This window comes from Pagrus pagrus (assembly GCF_965226575.1).
Source record: "Pagrus pagrus genome assembly, chromosome: 13".
Classification (NCBI taxonomy): domain Eukaryota; kingdom Metazoa; phylum Chordata; class Actinopteri; order Spariformes; family Sparidae; genus Pagrus; species Pagrus pagrus.
In genome coordinates, this window is record NC_140197.1 from 3,444,760 (window position 1) to 3,462,730 (window position 17,971).

Here is a 17,971-nt window from a genome sequence, read left to right on the forward strand (position 1 = left end):
TGATTTCAATCAATAATTTATTCAGTATAGACAGAAGCATGAACTACGTCTGACTGTACAATAACAAAATTACAAGGCTCAAGCTTGATTCACTGTCCATTTCAAAACCATGTGTGACTGTAAAGATTTTAAGGATTTTATTTAAAATGCAAACTGTAGAACAGATAATGTCATACTGATCCCTGGAGTACCCCTTTAGGTTTTGATCTCAAATTGAATGCTTATTATGTAGCATTTAACATTTTTTGTACCTATACAGTTACAATATGTACAGTAAACCTATATTACAGAACTGTCAGTGAGCCTTTTTTTCAGAATAAAAATTGGTGAAGGAAAATTACTTTAGAGTAATGACTGTACTAAATTGACATCGGTAAGTACAGATACAGTGACAAAAAATGTTTTATTGCATTCATGAGATTTCATAGAAAAAGGACACAGTGAGGTTTTGGAATGTCCTTGAGAGTTTGTATCTCACACCGATCCCTCCAGAGATCCCAATATAGCTGCCAGACAAACAACACTTTTAAAAACTAGAGCATAAATATAAATGTAATTTTACAAAGAATGAGCCACTCAAAATGTCTCCCCTAATGCACCAATGTTTCTCACTTATCGCTAAACAATTCATTTTGCATCAGAAGTATTCAGTAGCTGCCACAATGAAAGATGTGAATACAAACGAGAGGCTCAGTGCGCTTTCTACAGTTGCCACTACGGACAGTGTTACATGTACAGAGGCCAAAGAGTGCACAACACAACGTTTGAAAAGCAAAAGCAAAAACAAATATTTAGAAATTTAATTATCTTTACACCTCTACACTTTTTTTCACTATTTTGAATTCCAATTTTGTCTAGTTTCTGACTTTTTGTTGTTGCTGTGTTGTTCACTCGTAGCCTGCTGCCTTCATGTTTTTACTGATGACTTTCTAAAAGTTATCACTAAAGTGTCGCATACTCTAAAAACTAGGCAAGAATCTCATACCTACAAAAATCAATATCTATCGTCCATTTTACAGTTCCAGCTGACACAGAGCTACATTGGCATTCATTTGAGAAAAATATGTGGCTCTTTAGCTGCTAAATGCTCAACTATTTTTCCCAGCTCGTTGCTAATTTGCTAAATAAATAATAATAGCTTCCTCCCTTTTGTTCTCTCCAGCTCTCCACTACCTCAAAGTACACAATTGCCAAAACAGCTTGTTATTGATCAAACGTATAATTTGCCTCACAGCAGCAATATGAGTTTTCTTGCTTCCCATCCTGTTAACCATCCCAAGATCCCCCCAGTTTGTTTTCCAACCCCCATGTGTTCCACGTAGAACCACTGGCCTGAGGAATGGGTTGGCAATAACTGACTCAACTAATCATCAAGCTGCTTTCACTTGCACATTAGCTGAAACATTTAGCTAAAGACAGATGTCGTTATCGTTAATTATCAGCTATTAATAATATCAAAATAGACACTAGTTTTAGTCAGATGCAGCTTAAGACAGTCCAGTATTCTGTGAAAAAACGAATCTGGAAAGTCGACTTTCACACTGACTTAAGTTATGATATGGATGATTTTGTGGCCTGGTTGTTAGATTTGATGACTGCAGTGGACCCCCAAGGTGTTTCTGGAGGTGGCTTTTCTTTCTCTAACTACTAAGATGGAAAGTAATTTTGAATATATGAATGTGCATATTGTACGGCTTTCTTTCTCTTCAATACCTGCATAATAGTTTTTGGCGTGCCTGTGAGTGTGTGTGTAACTACATTAAAAGAAGACCAGTGTCTTGAAAGGCAGCTTATGCCTGAAACAGAAAACGAACAGACGAGGCTGATGAGATGACTATGAGGTTGGCTTGTCGTTGTTGGCACTCGATCTCATGCAATTTGTCAAATATAACATTCTCCAATAAAAAAAACTTGGCACTAGGACATCTGCAGCTTCTGTATTATTGTGCTTTTGCATGTTTTAGTCAAATAATCCATCATAACAAAATGATTTAATGTCAATAATGTAAACTGGTTACCCTTCTCATTTCACGTTACTATAAATTGAAGGCTATTGAGTTTTTTGACTGCAGGAATAATAAATAGGCAGTTTTAAGATATCTGTATTGTTTTATTTAAAGTTATGATGGGCTTTTGCTTTTAGTTTGCAGTTATAGTGTAACCATCAGTACTGACCACTGATCATGAAATGTAAACAATGACAAAGTCTGCTGATGATCATCAGTAATGGCACAATTATTTAAAAACATACAAAAGTCTAAAAAGCTCTAAAATCCATGCACAGACAGACAGACAGACAGACAGACAGACAGACACACACACACACACACACACACACACACACACGTACGTTCATAACTCTACTCTTGTGAGGATCTTCGTTGCCTCATTGCCCCCTCACCCTCAGCTTAAACTGACTGTAACCTAACCACTGAAGAAGTATTTCAGAGAGGGGCTGTCTGTGCAATAAAGAGATGCAAATATGTTTGAAATTGGTTGTTCATGACCAGAGAAAACAGAGACAGAGGGCTGTTGTATTCCCTTTAGCTCAAAAGGTAGAAAACCTTTAGAACAACAAACAATTAGAACGCCCTTTGCTGCCTTTGAGGTTTTGGCAAGAGAGAGAGAGAGAGTAGTGGCTCTGTCTCCTGATCCAACTTCTTTATTTTCTGACCAGGCGGGCAATATAAAATAAGGTAAGTAAAAGTCTGCCAGATGACACAAAATGCACCACTTGGCACACTTGCTAGCAAATGAGCGGCAAGGACTACTGGTCCTGACACGGTGTTTATGCCAGAAAAGGTCCCCAATATGTAACAAAAAAGCACAAACACACACTCAACACTCAACACACACACTCACACACACACACACACACACACACACACACACACACACACACACACACACACACACACACACACACAGTCCTTGATGTGCCCAGGTTAAAACTTTGAATTTCTGACATTGAGGACTGTCATGTTTTCCACCTTCCTTTCTCTTCTTTTTCTTGTTTCTTTCCATTTTCTCCTTCCTGACTCGTTCACAGAATAATATGATCCTGTTTAAATAACGGATTTCTTATTCGAACTTTGAACAAAATCTCCTCTAATTCATCTTGTGAAGCATTTACTTACTTAAATAGCGTTATGATGTTAAAATACTGTTAGTGTCCGATTTGATCTGTGTGGAAACTTGTGGGAATCTAAATAAGAACTTCCATCAGTTATACAGTGGTATATTTTCGGTGTCTTTGTTTTCTTTCTTTTCACTTGTGTTACCTCCACAGCCTCTTTCTAGAAAACCCACGTGACAGGAACCCACTGGGGATTCTTAGAAACTGTTTCAAGGGCGGCCTTGACCGTGCGGTAGGTCTCGTCCAGGTTGTCGTTGATGATGCAGAGGTCGAAGTAGTGACCGTAGGCCGCCTGGATCTTAGCACTCTCGTTGCACGTCCTCTGCAGCTCTTCATCCTGAGACAGAAAATGTCACTTTGCTGCTTCCAGATATATGTTTTGTCTACATGTGTATGAACATACCTTAAGTGTTTCTTACCATCAGTGTCTTATCAACCACCCCTGCCTCTACAGCAGAGTGGTTCATTGCCTTGAGCACCTCGAAGTCTGGAGACTGAAGGAACACCACATAGGGCAGGAACTCAGAGGTCCTCAGCACTTTGAGAGACTAGAAGATACAATATGAACACACAAACATTTGATTAGGAAGAGTTTCTTTGGTATAGATCCACCAACTGGCTAGAGATTCCTGTTGGTCACAGTAAATGACTGACTTTATACTCCTCCTATACTCCTTCAATGTCACTTGATGTAAGATGCCCTTGAGCAAAGCACATGACACTCAACTGACTGAAGTGGGCTCCTCTGTGGCCTACACCCACTGGTTGCACTGCACAGCTGCACAATCTCAAGGCTGTATTATACTGGACTGTGTTTGGTGTGTTCCACTTTTTAAATTACATTCTGTACATACATTGAATGTAAGGATTTCAACGGCTGTCTGTTAATCAGTTACCTGCCGACAAAACCTACAACCAGTTCTAACATAGTAGAAGGTTGGGGCTTGAAGATGAAACCAGGAAACCTGCAGCGTGACTACCTTCTGAAGGAGCACGATGTATCATGCTGTGTATGAGCTACACAGGCAGGACCTCAATACCCGTGAACATGACTTTACTCATGGTGCGAGAATGTCTTTTACCACAACAGTGATATGAAACATTATGGCCAAAGCGCAAAACCTCCTATCTGCAGGATTTTTTGATAGGTGGATTTCACTTTGGATGATGAGAACAAGGAAGGCTGCTCAGTATTTTTAAACACATAATATAGCACTATAGTCCAAAAACAGTGTATTATGTATTAGGTATCCTTAACAAATAGCATTCTGCAAGAAAACAACAAGTTTTTATTAGTTTTCTGAAAAAAGTGAATTTTTCAGATAGGAGGTTTTGCGCTTCGGCCGTAGAATTAGTGTGAACAACAGCAACACTAATTACTGTGTAAGAGCTAACATTTGTGGTTAAAACACATTTGCACACACACACAGCTTGCCAGTGTATTTATGTATTATACCCTCCGCTTTAATTAAAGACCCTCTACAGCTGCAAGTGTATCTGCAGGTGGAGTCACTCTGCTACTTTCCTACTCTGTCCGAAGTAGGAATGAGTAGGAATCGGTTTGGAATTAGAGCCCGACCGATATATCGGCTGGCCGATGTTATCGGCCGATATTAGGCATTTTCCAAACTATCGGTATCTGCATTTATAATGGCCGATAAATTAATATTTAAAAAATAAAATAAAAACGGACGAAACACCCTTCAACCATGTTGGTGTTGCATAGTTTGTCCACCAGAGGACACTCTACAACGTCCCTGTTGGCAACACTCGTGTTTAGAACGCCACAAACCCGACAACCAGCTGATCCAGCCAGAGTCGGGCAGAGCGAACCAGTTATCCACGACTGAGATCAAGTGTGTTCATTGGAAGTTGCAACTGTCACGAGAAATACATTGCTTGATTAACAATTAAAAGAACATCCCCATCAGTTCTCTTAACTCAAATAAGCATGACAAAATGTGTGACTACCATGTCCAGTTTTGCTGCTGTTAGGTGTAAGCTGAGAGTGAAACTGACTTAGCTAGTAATTTTGATGTTCCTCTGTTCTGTTGTGACAATAAAACAAACAAGTTTATTTTTAAACTGCATTATCATATTATTTCAGACTCATAAATAACTACAAATAACTAATGTTACGGAAATCTGTTTATGTTTTGTTACGCGTTTCTGGATTTATTTTTTTATATATATATATCGGCCGATATATCGGAATATCGGATTTTTAAATCACCAAATATTTGTATCGGTATCGGCCTTAAAAATCCTTTATCGGTCGGGCTCTATTTGGAATTGTCTGTTTGTCCACGAATAAACACAAATGATCCGATGGTCGGATGTGGTGAAAAGTCCCTATGCCTTTGGTGTAAACACACTTTTACAATGACAGTTGTGTCTAAATTTTGTCTACGTCATTTAATTATTTCAAGGAGTAATAACATAAAGAATTCCTAAACAACTCTACTACTTAAAGGCTAAAAAGGGCAATACAAGCATCTCTCTGACACTGTATCTGCAAAGATTGAAAATGATCATTTTCACAAATGCTGTATATAGAACTGTCGAATCGCATTGCAGTGAATATGGGTTTCTATTTTTCTGGGCAGCCAGTATCAGCTAAGAGAGAGTTAATACTGGACTTAATTTTACCAGGTGAACAGAAAATCAATAATAATATCACTCTGTGTCTGCTTGATGATGATCTCTGCTAACAAGTTCACTATACATTTGTTGATAAAATGTCCCTGTTGTGTTTACAGAATGCATGTTTATACTAAAACAGGGTGTAAAATTGCTTCTTTGTGTTGGTAAGTAACCAGCTGCAAACTGGTACTGGCAAGGTACCCTCAGGTACGCACCTGAGGGTTGGCGTCCAGTATGCAGACGCGTCCAGCCTCCACCACCTCATGTATGGAGTCGATTTTGATTCCGTACAGGTTGCCGTCATACTCTCCATGTTCAAGAAAACGCCCATTCTTGATGTCAGTGTCCATCTTGCTGCGGCTGGTGAAGGCATACATCCGACTCTCACGATCGCCCTTTTTGGGCTTTCTGGAGGTGTCTGAACAGACACAGAAAAACAGACATTTATTAATTTCCCCTTCCATTTTGTTTCCTGTCAAGACATTTGTAGTTTGTTAAAATGATTTCTGTCACAATCTCAAGTATCATCTGTATCAGCTTGTTCGTTCTTTTAATAAAGCTATATGAGGTTGACACAAAAAGCTGAAGGATAACAGCTTAAATGGACTTCTTTAATACGTCTTCATACATGGAATGGTGGTGCCGAAGAGAAGTGGATCCCTCAGTAAAAGCTTGTTCTTCAGTCTCCTCCGCCCCACACCCTGGGCACCAATCAAAATCAGAGTTTTCCTCTTGAAAGGTGGGACCTTTGCCACCTCCTCGTAGAGCAATATCTCATGTCTGTCAAACTCTGAGAGGAAGAAAGACAGAAAGGATTGAAGGACAAAAAGTCAGAGACAGACACAGATGTGAATGAAGAAAATAAAGAAGAGTAAGAAAAAAAGGAGTGAGCACTGTAAGGGTATGACTAAACGACCCAAACAAATAACATATTTTATAGGACAGGCTTCTTACCTGCATTTTTGGTGGTCACATACATCATTTTCTTTTTCTTCTTCCCACCAACCCCAGTACAAAGGTTTCCTGCCACATAAATGGAGCAAAGCATTATTCAGGCACTGAAGTCAGACTTGCATTAGCTGAACCCAATTATCAACTGTTTAGTTAGCAGCTGACTAGTATCATACTAAAATTTAATGTTATCTGCGAGAAGTAGTTCTACAAGCATGATTGTCTTTTCTGCTTCCTCCTCTACTTATTTTAGGACCCCCCTTAAAGAGTAGAGCATTTTATGCTAGCTCTAACTGTATAACTATTTACTGTAAATGGTCATTAACTTGATATACATGTCTCACTGAAACAAAGATACATGGCGCACACACTGTGAGCTTTCATTTTTGCGTTGTGTGGGATTTTGTCTTCAGGTTTTGGACCCAGCACAGCGCTTGAAACCTTTTCACCAAGTTCGTGTCATATGGATAAGTTAACATCTATGACTACAGTAGGCTATGTGAGAGATAAAGTTACAAAACAACCACAAACTGGTACTGGCAAAATAAATCCTTATGGGTTTAATTGCAAATCCTAGGATCCTAAGTTGATCATAATCTCCACCCTCAATAACTCATGCCTGTTCACCAAAACTATGTCTATGAAAAACTATGAAAATTTAACATATGGATATGATTTGTATTGTGGTATTAAAGATAATATAACATATATATAATATATCCTGTGATATTGTTGCACCGAGCACAGACAAACAGACTTTTAAAATGGAGCCGTTGTTTGAATGAAGCCATTAAATCGCTTTTTTAATGTTTAAATATATTTCAAATAAATTGGTCACACTTTTTTATAAATGTTTATTCATGTAACTTTAACTGTATTGTATGCGGAAAGCTTAAATTTTGACTATTTTGCCCACAAAAGATGATTATTCATGATCTCCATATCACACAGTAACAGGCACACATCTTTTATAAAGGTTGCAGAAATGTTGTGTGATATCCTTAAACTCACATTTTGGCAACTCGGAAAAATCCATTATAATCCCAAATACAAGAAAGTTAGGTTTTTCTTTGACACTTACCCTCAACTCACACTATTATTTCCTGTACACCAGTAGTTAAATCAAAAGCAACTACAGACACTTCATGACCCATTTCTGTACAAAAGGACTGCACACATCTAAGGGAAAACATATAAATAGAAGAGTGGTCTATTTTTACATTGTTAGAGCAGATTTCTGTGTGCACATACACACTACTGACGCGTAGCTCTAACATATTGTATAGCCAGTTTCATTAATTATAGTGGAAGCATGGTGTTGAAGCAGCCACTATATAAATAGTCCACATGCGTCATGGGTTCAGTGTAACCAAAGGGTTAGACAAGAAGATTGTTCACAGCTCACTGATTAACACAGTTTTGTGGAGGGGTTATGCGCCATACTATTTTTTGGTCAGTGCAATTTGCAGAGCAACCAGAGGAGACCCCAGGAAGTAACTGGCCACAACTTGAGAGTTCAACAGTGGTATCAATCATCTCATTTGACTCTCCCTTGTCCTCAGCAATATGAAACGGAAAAACATGATTCTCACATCTTTTGGCTTTATTTATACTACACTATACTATATTTTTTTCTTTTGAAAACATTTCAAGTCTAAAGCTTCAGAGTTGTTTTACCGTTCTCAGACAACAAGCAGCGAGCAGGGACATTTGAAGTATTGGTGGTTTAGGAATCTAGAAATGTCTCTGTCCTTTAGATCAGTTTATTAAATCTCCTATGATCACTGGTACTTTGGACCAACTGCAATTATTTACGTGACATTTATTTGCAGACCGAGCATTGTACCACTAGATGGCAGTGTCAAGTCAAGTGTATTTCCCTCTTTCCCTAAATCTTAAAGGTCTGGTTTGATACAGCAGTTCCCTTAAGGGATAGGGGAGGTGTAGCCGATACTCCCGTTAGTTTTGTTCTAAAATGATGGTGCTAAACTGCGACCAATACTTGTGCTCAAATGGGCATTTGGGACCTTTAACTTTGAAGCTGTAAAATGCTTTTTCATCAATCATGCATGAAATAACAAATTAAGAGGGTTTATTTTCTCGTTCTGCTATCTGCTCCCAGTCATCATTATGTGCTAATTTACTTTTATCCTTTCATTTTCCTTAGTTAATAATTCATTAATCATCATCATCTTTTCTTTGTTCTCATTGTTATGTCTTTCCAGTTACCTGCAGGAGCCAGTTCCACATCTCTCTTGACGAACGCTTTCCTTTTCTCCTCCAGCATCTGGCTGGGGATCAGCCCCGCGCTACCACCCTCCACATGACAGGCCTGTATAACACACACACAGAATGTCTACATCAATATCAAACTCATGTTTTAATGAGATGTTTATCTGAAGAAATCTGCATTTGAACAACCTTTTGGAGCTTCACAAACAACTGAAAATCAATGTACACATGCTGTTTTTGTGCTGTACTGTACCTGCCACCAGTTGACGTCATCCTGGTTGACTATCTGCAGGATGTCTCCTGTCTCAAACCTTAAGCCCGCCTCCTTACAGGGAATCAAGTTGTCATTAGCTGGGTCGTAGTCATAGTGACACTTGAAGAACACCTGCAGAAACAAAGACGTAGACACAGGTCTTTATCTTGATGTGAACTTGTTTCTGTTTAAGTGTCCTCAATGATGTATTTGACAATGTATGCTATTATTGAATATCATGTCTGGACATAATTACCACTAACCAGAAATACTTGACAGGTAGTATGACCATGTGTATCTACTCTATGTTACGTGTTTGTGTCTTTTACCTGTCTTGGAGGTATGGCTTCATGGTAGCTGGGCAGTATCTTCAGAACTACACTTCCACTGGTAGCCTGCAGCTCCTCCTGCAGCACCCTGGGGTCCTGGCCCACCTCTCGTCCATTCACCTACCATTAGACAAAAGAGTTTCTGAACTAATGCATTTAATAATCACATTTGCAGCATCTTGCTTAATGGAAGATGACAGGTTACCAAGAATGAATGATCTCATGTTCCCCAAGAATGAACTATTCCTTTAGAAGACACTTTAGTTGTGGACATATAGTTTTTCTGGAGAGATTGAAACTATGTTTTCCAAAATCGAGGAACGACCATTTCTCAGATGGAATTTCAAAGCACGCCCACCATAAATCAAAAGAATGAATGCAGGGTAGCAAATAACTATTTGTTATTTGGCACACAAAATTTAAATGGAGGACCCAGGACAGAGGCACTCAAGAAAATTGTGAAAAATGTTGATCAGTGTTTCCCAAAGATCAAAGTGATATCCTCAAATGTCTTGTTTTGTCCAGAATGCAAAGATATTCAGTTTACTGTCATAGAGGAGAAAAGAAACCAGGAAATATTCACATTCTAGAAGCTGGAATCAGAAAATTTTGACTTTTTCCTTCCTTAAACAATTACTCAAAAGAATTATCAAATACCAAAATAGCTGGCAAATTATTTAATAGTTGACAACTAATCAATTTAATGCTGCACCTCTAAATGGAAGGGATCAGTATGCGGCAGGGATGTTACGATATCAAAAACTCATGTTACGATATCATCACGATATATAGTCCATGGTACGATATTTATCACGATATTAAAAAAAAGAAAAAAATTACTTGAATAATGTTTTTTAATAATACATGTGATGTGTACAGCATTTATTATTTGTATACAATTTGTTTTTACTTTTAAATTGAGGTCCTGCTTTTCTTCGTAGTATAATAAAAGTAGTCGACCATGACCTACACATGTTTAAAAAGTAGCCATTGGACTATGTACAATTACAAAACAATCAGCTCTCTGTCTCTGTCAGCATAACTGACACATTATTATTTCCTCACTGTATGTTCAGTGGTTGTCTGGTGTTTATGGATCAACATGTTTTTTCTCGTGGTTGGTTTGTAAAAACAAACAGCCAGAGGCGGGGCTGATACGGGATTGTGAACCGTAGTTTCCCCTTTGGTAAACACACCACCTGGCTGTCACAGCAGCAGTGTCTTTGGGCTCGTTATGTAAAGCAGACATGCCGGATGGGCCAGAGTAGCAGCATGGCAGCCCAACGGTCGCAGACAGCCGGTCTGCTTGCTCCATCTAACAAGCGAAGAGTCACTCTTTCAGCAAAAAGTGGCCCCAGAAAATGAGTGAAGAGGGGGGAGTGTAACTACCATCGAAAACAGACACTACCGGAGCTTCAGTTTGTGTGAGGCAAAGAGAACAAAATCAATGAAGCCACCCAATCAGAGGCAGAGTAGGGCGGGTCTTATGAGAACAAGACTGTCTACTTGGGCAGTATGACAATGACAAGTAGACAGGAAAATGCATTCATACTGACTTCCCTTGTTAGATCCATCATATTTATGAGCAAAATAGCCACGTGATAGGTTTGTAGATATCGTCACAGTCCCACAACGGTATCACAGCATTTTCTAACATGATATTGATAAATTGGGAAAATCGTTACATCCCTAGTGTATACGTGATACTTAATGGTCTACCTTACCTCTTTGATGATATCTCCAACGTGCAGCAGTCCTTGCTGGTCTATCATCCCTCCATGGAGTATGCGGGCTATAGTCAGCTCACCACCCTCCACCTTGAATGTCACACCCTACAACACAATTCATGTATACATGACCTTCTGTCATGTACTGTTTTTATGAAAAGCACAACATTCGGGTATTTGAATCACTTAAATGTAATTGAATGTTTTTATCACAAACATTAAGCTGAAGCAGAGAAAGTGCAAATTAACATGGAATTCACTGAGCTGTTCCAGTTGTGTTCATGTTTCAGTGTTACCTACCAGATGCTCCCCCGCCCCTTTACGTATGCCCACCATGCGGATTGCGTCAGGTGGTGGGTACAGGTTGGGTTTGTGGCCATCCTCTTGCTCATTATCCACAAAATCACATGGGCTGGGGGGTGTGCTATCACACGCCTGGGATGCCACTGAATCGTGAGTCTCCAGGAGAGACTGACAAGTCAAAAAGGAAAAAAGTCAGTGTTAGGCATAAAATAGCAAAATATGTAACACTATTTGCCTTTTTGTCAAATTCTAATTCCCTGTTTTAACTACTGTCTGGAGATTAAATAGTCTGATCTTTCCTGTTTGCAAAGGTTTTTGCAATTTAAAATTGAATTAAATTTGAAAAATATTTTTGAAACAGCTATATTTTTCACTGCTTTACATGTAACAGCTTGGTTCCACACCTGGATGTGAGGCTGTGTGAGTATTCGGGAGAGCTCAGCTGCAGTGTTGGAGCGGTGTGTAAAGGGGTCCAGATCTCTGAGGATCTCCTGCAGGAGCTCCACGTTGTTCTCCCGCACTGGTGACAGCCGCGGCTCCTTCAGGCTCTCCTCTTGCTCCTAACACACAAAGACACATGACAAAAGGAAACACACAGACACAACATGATAGAGATGCATATCATAAAAAGTATTTGCTTCATTATGGCTGTAATAACAAGTGTGTGTATTTGTGTGTAACACACCACAGGGCTCTCCATGATGCCTTTGAGGTAGATGAGGTCCAGGTCATTGGCAGTGGTGGAGCTGGTGGTGCTGTCACTCATCGCGTCTAACACCTGGGGCACTATAACACACAAACCAATACAGACACACACACACACACACACACACACACAGAAGAGGGACAGAAGGACAATAAGAAGGAGAAACAAGGAATTCTACCATTATGGCTGTAACTATAGGACTGCTTTAAATAAAAGCTTTGTTTATACTCTTTATGGGGGAAATCCTCATTGTGATGAAGGCTGTATTACCTGTAAAAAAAACACTGTCATGAATTTGTTGCTGTGTGTAAAAATTGTATGCGAGTATAGCATCTTCCACAGAGCTTTTTATTTACAGAGAACTTAAACAATCCTTGTGTAAATTTGCAAGTCTTGGTCAAATTAGAAGGGGAAAAAGGTGAGTGCAATGTCATGTACATCGTCTGCCACTGTGTCTTTTTTGACCCTGCCACTGGGATTTTTTTTTAAATCCTACACAAAGGGGCTTTAAATAGGTTAACTCATTCTATCTATGTTTCCTCACTATATTATCTAATCAAGATGTGAAGTCAGTCAAAAGTAGGGATGTAATGACACCAAAAACTCGGTACAAGATTGTCACGCTATATAGTCCACGCTAGATATTTATCACGATATTTAAAAAGTAAAAGAAGAAGGCTTCGGAGAATTATTGTGAAGATGCTGGACTGTTATTACGGCTGAAAGGGTGTAAAGGGGGAGCATGAATAGAAACAAAAAGCACAGTAAATAATGATATGGCGTTAGAAACCAATGGGGTGGAAGGTATCTGGTCTCACCAGGCTCTGTCCTGGTGGAGGCCACAGGCATGGTAGAGCTTCAGTCAATCTGAGAGAGAGAGAGAAAGAGAGAGAGAGCGAGAGGAGGGGGGGTAGAGAAGATAGTCCATCTTTTACAGTGAGTCCAAAAAACAGGAGATTGGAAAGTAAGGGTTTTAGCTTTAGCAGTTTTTAGCAAGTACTGTAGGTGACATTTTCGATATACAGGGTTTTCAAACTATATTAAACAACATATTGTCAAAACTCCTCTATTAACATGCAGTTGTAGAGTAGGATTGGGCTGATGAACCATGATACTGTAAGGCCAAAGATAATAAAAAGAAGCTGTCACTGCTTGTCACTGCGATGCACGTTAAGTCTCAATGTTTCATTTATCATTTTCTTTTTATATAGAAAATAATAATAGCTAGTTAGTTAACTTAGTTTAAAGCTTCAGAGGCTGAACATCTTTGCAGAGACAAAGACACTTTTAAACCTGGCACATAAATGATGTCAGACACTTGCCTATATGGGATGTGAGAGTTGATTGGCCTGCTGTTTTTGCTGGTGATGGGAGCCAAAGTTTCACATTGTCGATTATATTGTCCACTGTGATGGTTCACTGTGGACATCTCCATATGCCCAACCACAACCCATCCATTATCTCTGACAGCTTATCTTTTGCAGGGTCGCTGAAAAGATGTTTCTCACTGCAAACGGCTATGCAATATTTAGACTCACATCTGGAGTCATTACGATCATCTGATCATTGTGTCAAGTAAAGTGTCATTTACATTTTCAAAGTCTTTAAAAAGATAAGGGGAGGGGTATTTTACAATGACAGCTTGACTTGATCCTGGTGGCTTTTTGCAGGTTTGGCATGTTTAAGTAATATTCTCCAAAAAGCGATCAAAATTGAAAGCATATTTCAATCCATTTTTAATTTAGAATCGCAGTCGTAACATAACCAAACGTTTAAATTAGGAAAGCATGATATATATCAGCCTGATAAATTATTGGTCCAATATTGGGAAATTTATATTATCAATATTGGCAGGTATTTATCAGTTATCAGAATCACCTGAAAAAAAAAAATTTTTGGAAAGACAGTTTTTCACTTTCTTGCAGAGAGTTAGGTGAAAAGATCGGTACGGCTCTCGTGTCTGTATTAAAGAAGCTACAGCCAGCTGGCAGTGTGTGTGTGTATACATGTTTAATATTATCGTCCTACGGCAAATTCCTCCTGTTCTCACAACAACAAACATGCACACACACGGCAGTAGGTGACATCAGTAAAGAGGGGCAGCTCTCTGGCGATCTGGAATTGAGCAGCCATACCGAAAGAGCAGGAGAGAAGTACAAATGAAGAGGGAAGGAAAAGGAGAGGAAAGGGGAGAGAGAGGGGTGGGGAATGTGGGCGTAACTAATCTATACATTGCCATGACAACATTCAATGGCAAAATTTGGGAAGAGGAGAACAAAGAGGCATACTAACCCTTTAACTATATATGAATAAAAATATATATGTCTGCAGCCCTATCTATCTATCTATCTATCTATCTATCTATCTATCTATCTATCTATCTATCTATCTATCTATCTATCTATCTATCTCAGCGTGTTGCTGTGACAAAGCTGCTGCCACAGCTCATGGCTGCCATGGAAACCTGTTATTTCACACACACACACACACACACACACACACACACACACTGATGCTTATGCTGGAGTAGGCATTACACAACACCAGGAGCTGCAAGAGCCGCAGGAGAGAGCGGAAGAGAGGATGGTGTTAAAAGAAAAGATTAAGAAGAGGACAAAAAAATCTAAAAACCAAGCTAACTAGGTTATTTAGAGGATATCTGTATTTAAGGACTCAAAGTCAAAATTTAGGGTACAGAACCTAAACTCTTGGGTAGGGCTGCAACTATTTTCAACTTCTTTTGATTGCCCGTCAGTTATTGTCTATTAATGGATCCGTTTTTTTGGTCTGTAAAATGAAAGAAAATTGTGAAAAGTCAGTGTCTCCTAAAACCCAAGATGACATTCTCAGTCACAAAGGAGGAAATAAACCAGAAAATAGTCAGCCTGAAACCCCGATCTCAGTGCTAAAAGGCGGATTAAAACACCTGGTTGTATTAGACAGGTTTTGTTACTTATACCACTCTTGCTCTGTTACTTTACTACTCTGTGTCACCTTCGTCATCACGAATGCGCCGGGAAAAAAGGAATAGTAGAAAGCAGCAGATCATATACCTAATCAGACAAGAACACATTGAAAACTTGTTTTAAAAAGTCCTAACCAATACAATTCTGAATCATACACATTGTTTTTTCCAGAGCTGATAACAGAAGTTGGTATAGTAAAACATGTCCCTTCATTCTAATCTCTGTAGAGAGTTGCACATGCGCAGTACCGACCAGGCATCACAGCCTCTAAAGGTGGTTACTTCTTAAATATCTTTTACTCAAGTCTCTCTCTCAAACTCAGTACCGACTGGATGGACAAGTATTAACAAGCCAACAACCTTAACTCCAACAAAAGTCGTGGCATCTCAACTGAAGATGACTTGCTCCTCTGAAGAGGGGCATGTCACCCCAGTTGTTGTGTTTTCATCGCAGCCGACTGAAGCTTGAGCTGAACCGTGACTATTGCATAGTGACTCTGCAGTGTAGAGTGGAGTGAATGCAGTGAATTTAAGAACAAATGCAGATTTAAACAGGCTTTAGTGGATTTCTTGTCCACTGTGAAAGGGATATTACTGATCAAGTAGAAAGAATGCTGGCTTTGAACCATCTCAAGCCCTGCGGTCAGGGGAAACACATATATCAGCAGAGAAACAGACCTTGACACAACACTGGCGCACTCTGCATCGACTGAATGTCTGTTTACTCTGGTTTTACCTCAAATTCTACCACTCTCCCTTTTTCCTCCTCCATCAGCAGGATTCTTTATCTTTTGTAGTTCCCACAGTTATTCCAGTTAGTCCTGGGAAAACAATGCCTCTTCCTGTTTGGTTGCGCAGTGCTTTCTTTGGCCGAATAGCATGGTAAAGGCACGGTTAACAGAGGACCAATCTATAAGTGGATTGCGTCATTTTTCTACAGCCACTACACTACTTCAGAATGATAAGTTCAAGAAAATAAGTTGTCTACTGCAAGTTTGTTTTTTTTAACTATGACAAAAATATAATAGGAAAGTGAACTGTTCTTTATTGCATATCTTAATTGCAGATTTGGTTGCGATGTGCATGTTGCAGTACTGCTGTTAATGTTCCAGATGAGAGGCCTACTGTGCAGTGTACAGTATGTGTATGCATATATGCATGAAATACTATTTTCACATCATTTTGATTTGAATAATTACATGGAAATGTTCTAGCGAACAACTAACAGCTGACGAGGACCCAAGTAAGTAAACAAATGAGCAACTCACTGCTGGTGAAAACGATATACAGAATATTTGGAGAGAAATAGAGTAAAAATAAATAAATAAATATATAAAAAAAACCTTGCGCAGATACAAAGAACAGCCAAACATAGGCCTGCTCATACTAATTACTGATCTCACACTGCTGTGAACTCCATCTGCTACCCACTGTCTCCCTCTTCCTCCTCACCTTGCTCCTCCTCCTCTCATCAGCATCAACTCCCCCCATTGCCCCATCATCACCCTCTCTACTCTCTTTTCTGTTTTCCCTTGCTCAGATGCCCCTTACTGTTCCCTCCCTCCTCTCCTCCCCGTTTCCTGACACCATCCCTTCCTTCCATTACTGCCTTATTTACCCCCCCACCATTCTGCATCTATGCTCCTCCTCCTTCCGCCTCCCACCATCCATCCATCTGCTCAGTTGTACCAAAGTGCACAGAAACATATAAATAAAGAAAATAAAATGTAGCTTTTCATTCCATCTCCCAGTGATGTTAACGTATCCATGCGCGCGTGTGTGTGTGTGTGTGTGTGTGTGTGTGTGTGTGTGTGTGTGTGAGAGAGTGGGAGGTGTCAGGTCCGTGGTCACGGTTCCTTTGACGTCAGCTGAACCCCACCAGCAGTGTTGTGAGTGTGTTTCATAGTCTCTTCTCTTTATTAACCCTGTATTACTGTTATCACATGTCCCACTGACGTTAATCAAGTGTGTCCCTCACCAACACACACACAATAGCCCACGGTGCGCACACACACGCAGAGGGGTCTTAATTAGCCTCAGGGGTCACATATAACAAAGCATATGGCACACAAAGGCTGATGGAGAACCAACATGCTAACACAGAAACACACTTTCACTAGCTTCAGTAGCTAGCTGTACTCCACCTTTTGTCAATTCAGTCAGCGAACGAACCTCAGGGGGAGGCGAAAGAGGAGAAAGAGGCACAAGATGCTCAGCCGATATAATTAAACGTCCCTGTGCTCAACAGTAACTGTAAGAGACGCGAATAAAGCCAATACACTATGTAAACGTTGAATAAAAAGCCATTCGCCTACCTTTAACACAATGAGACAATCTTCCCGCTGTCTGTGATGATGTCTCGTGCGCTCCTTGTTGTCGTCTGGCTTCTTTGAAGCGTCAGCGACAGCGTCAAGTCAACAGGAAACTGCACATGATTTCCGGCATATTTTCAAAGTAAAACTTACTTAACTTTTTTTTTTCAGCAAATATATAATACGTTTCAATGAAGAACGAATGTTAAACTATTATTGTTGTCGTTACTTTACCATATGCCGTATGAAGTCGGTCAGTAGGAAGTAGGAGCTGAACAGGTTTTACATGCAAACTTAGCTTTGAAGGCAGATCCAGCACATTTCCGGTTGAATTCTACATATTTCTGGGACCTTGACACCTATCGATGCAGTACTCAGTCTCATTTTAAAGGGCCAGTGCGGTGTTTTTGATTG

General features: G+C 39.6%; 1 protein-coding gene across 2 annotated transcripts; it reads right to left on the minus strand.

The window, feature by feature from the left end:
* Positions 1–17,648, minus strand: mpp2a (MAGUK p55 scaffold protein 2a). 2 transcript variants are annotated; one of them, XM_084371445.1, is made up of 15 exons: positions 17,561–17,648; positions 13,099–13,147; positions 12,509–12,550; positions 12,260–12,360; positions 11,979–12,134; positions 11,572–11,742; positions 11,269–11,376; positions 9,545–9,664; positions 9,216–9,347; positions 8,960–9,062; positions 6,734–6,802; positions 6,408–6,569; positions 5,995–6,197; positions 3,556–3,684; positions 1–3,473 (listed from the first exon to the last, which is right to left on the minus strand). In XM_084371445.1, exons 2-15 carry the CDS (start codon positions 13,127–13,129, stop codon positions 3,297–3,299), a joined length of 1,704 nt encoding a protein of 567 aa, XP_084227571.1. In that variant the 5' UTR covers positions 13,130–13,147; positions 17,561–17,648; the 3' UTR covers positions 1–3,296. The 2 variants fall into 2 exon arrangements, with proteins under 2 accessions (XP_084227571.1, XP_084227572.1); XM_084371446.1 differs by lacking the exon at positions 12,509–12,550.
* Between the last annotated feature and the right edge of the window lie 323 nt (positions 17,649–17,971).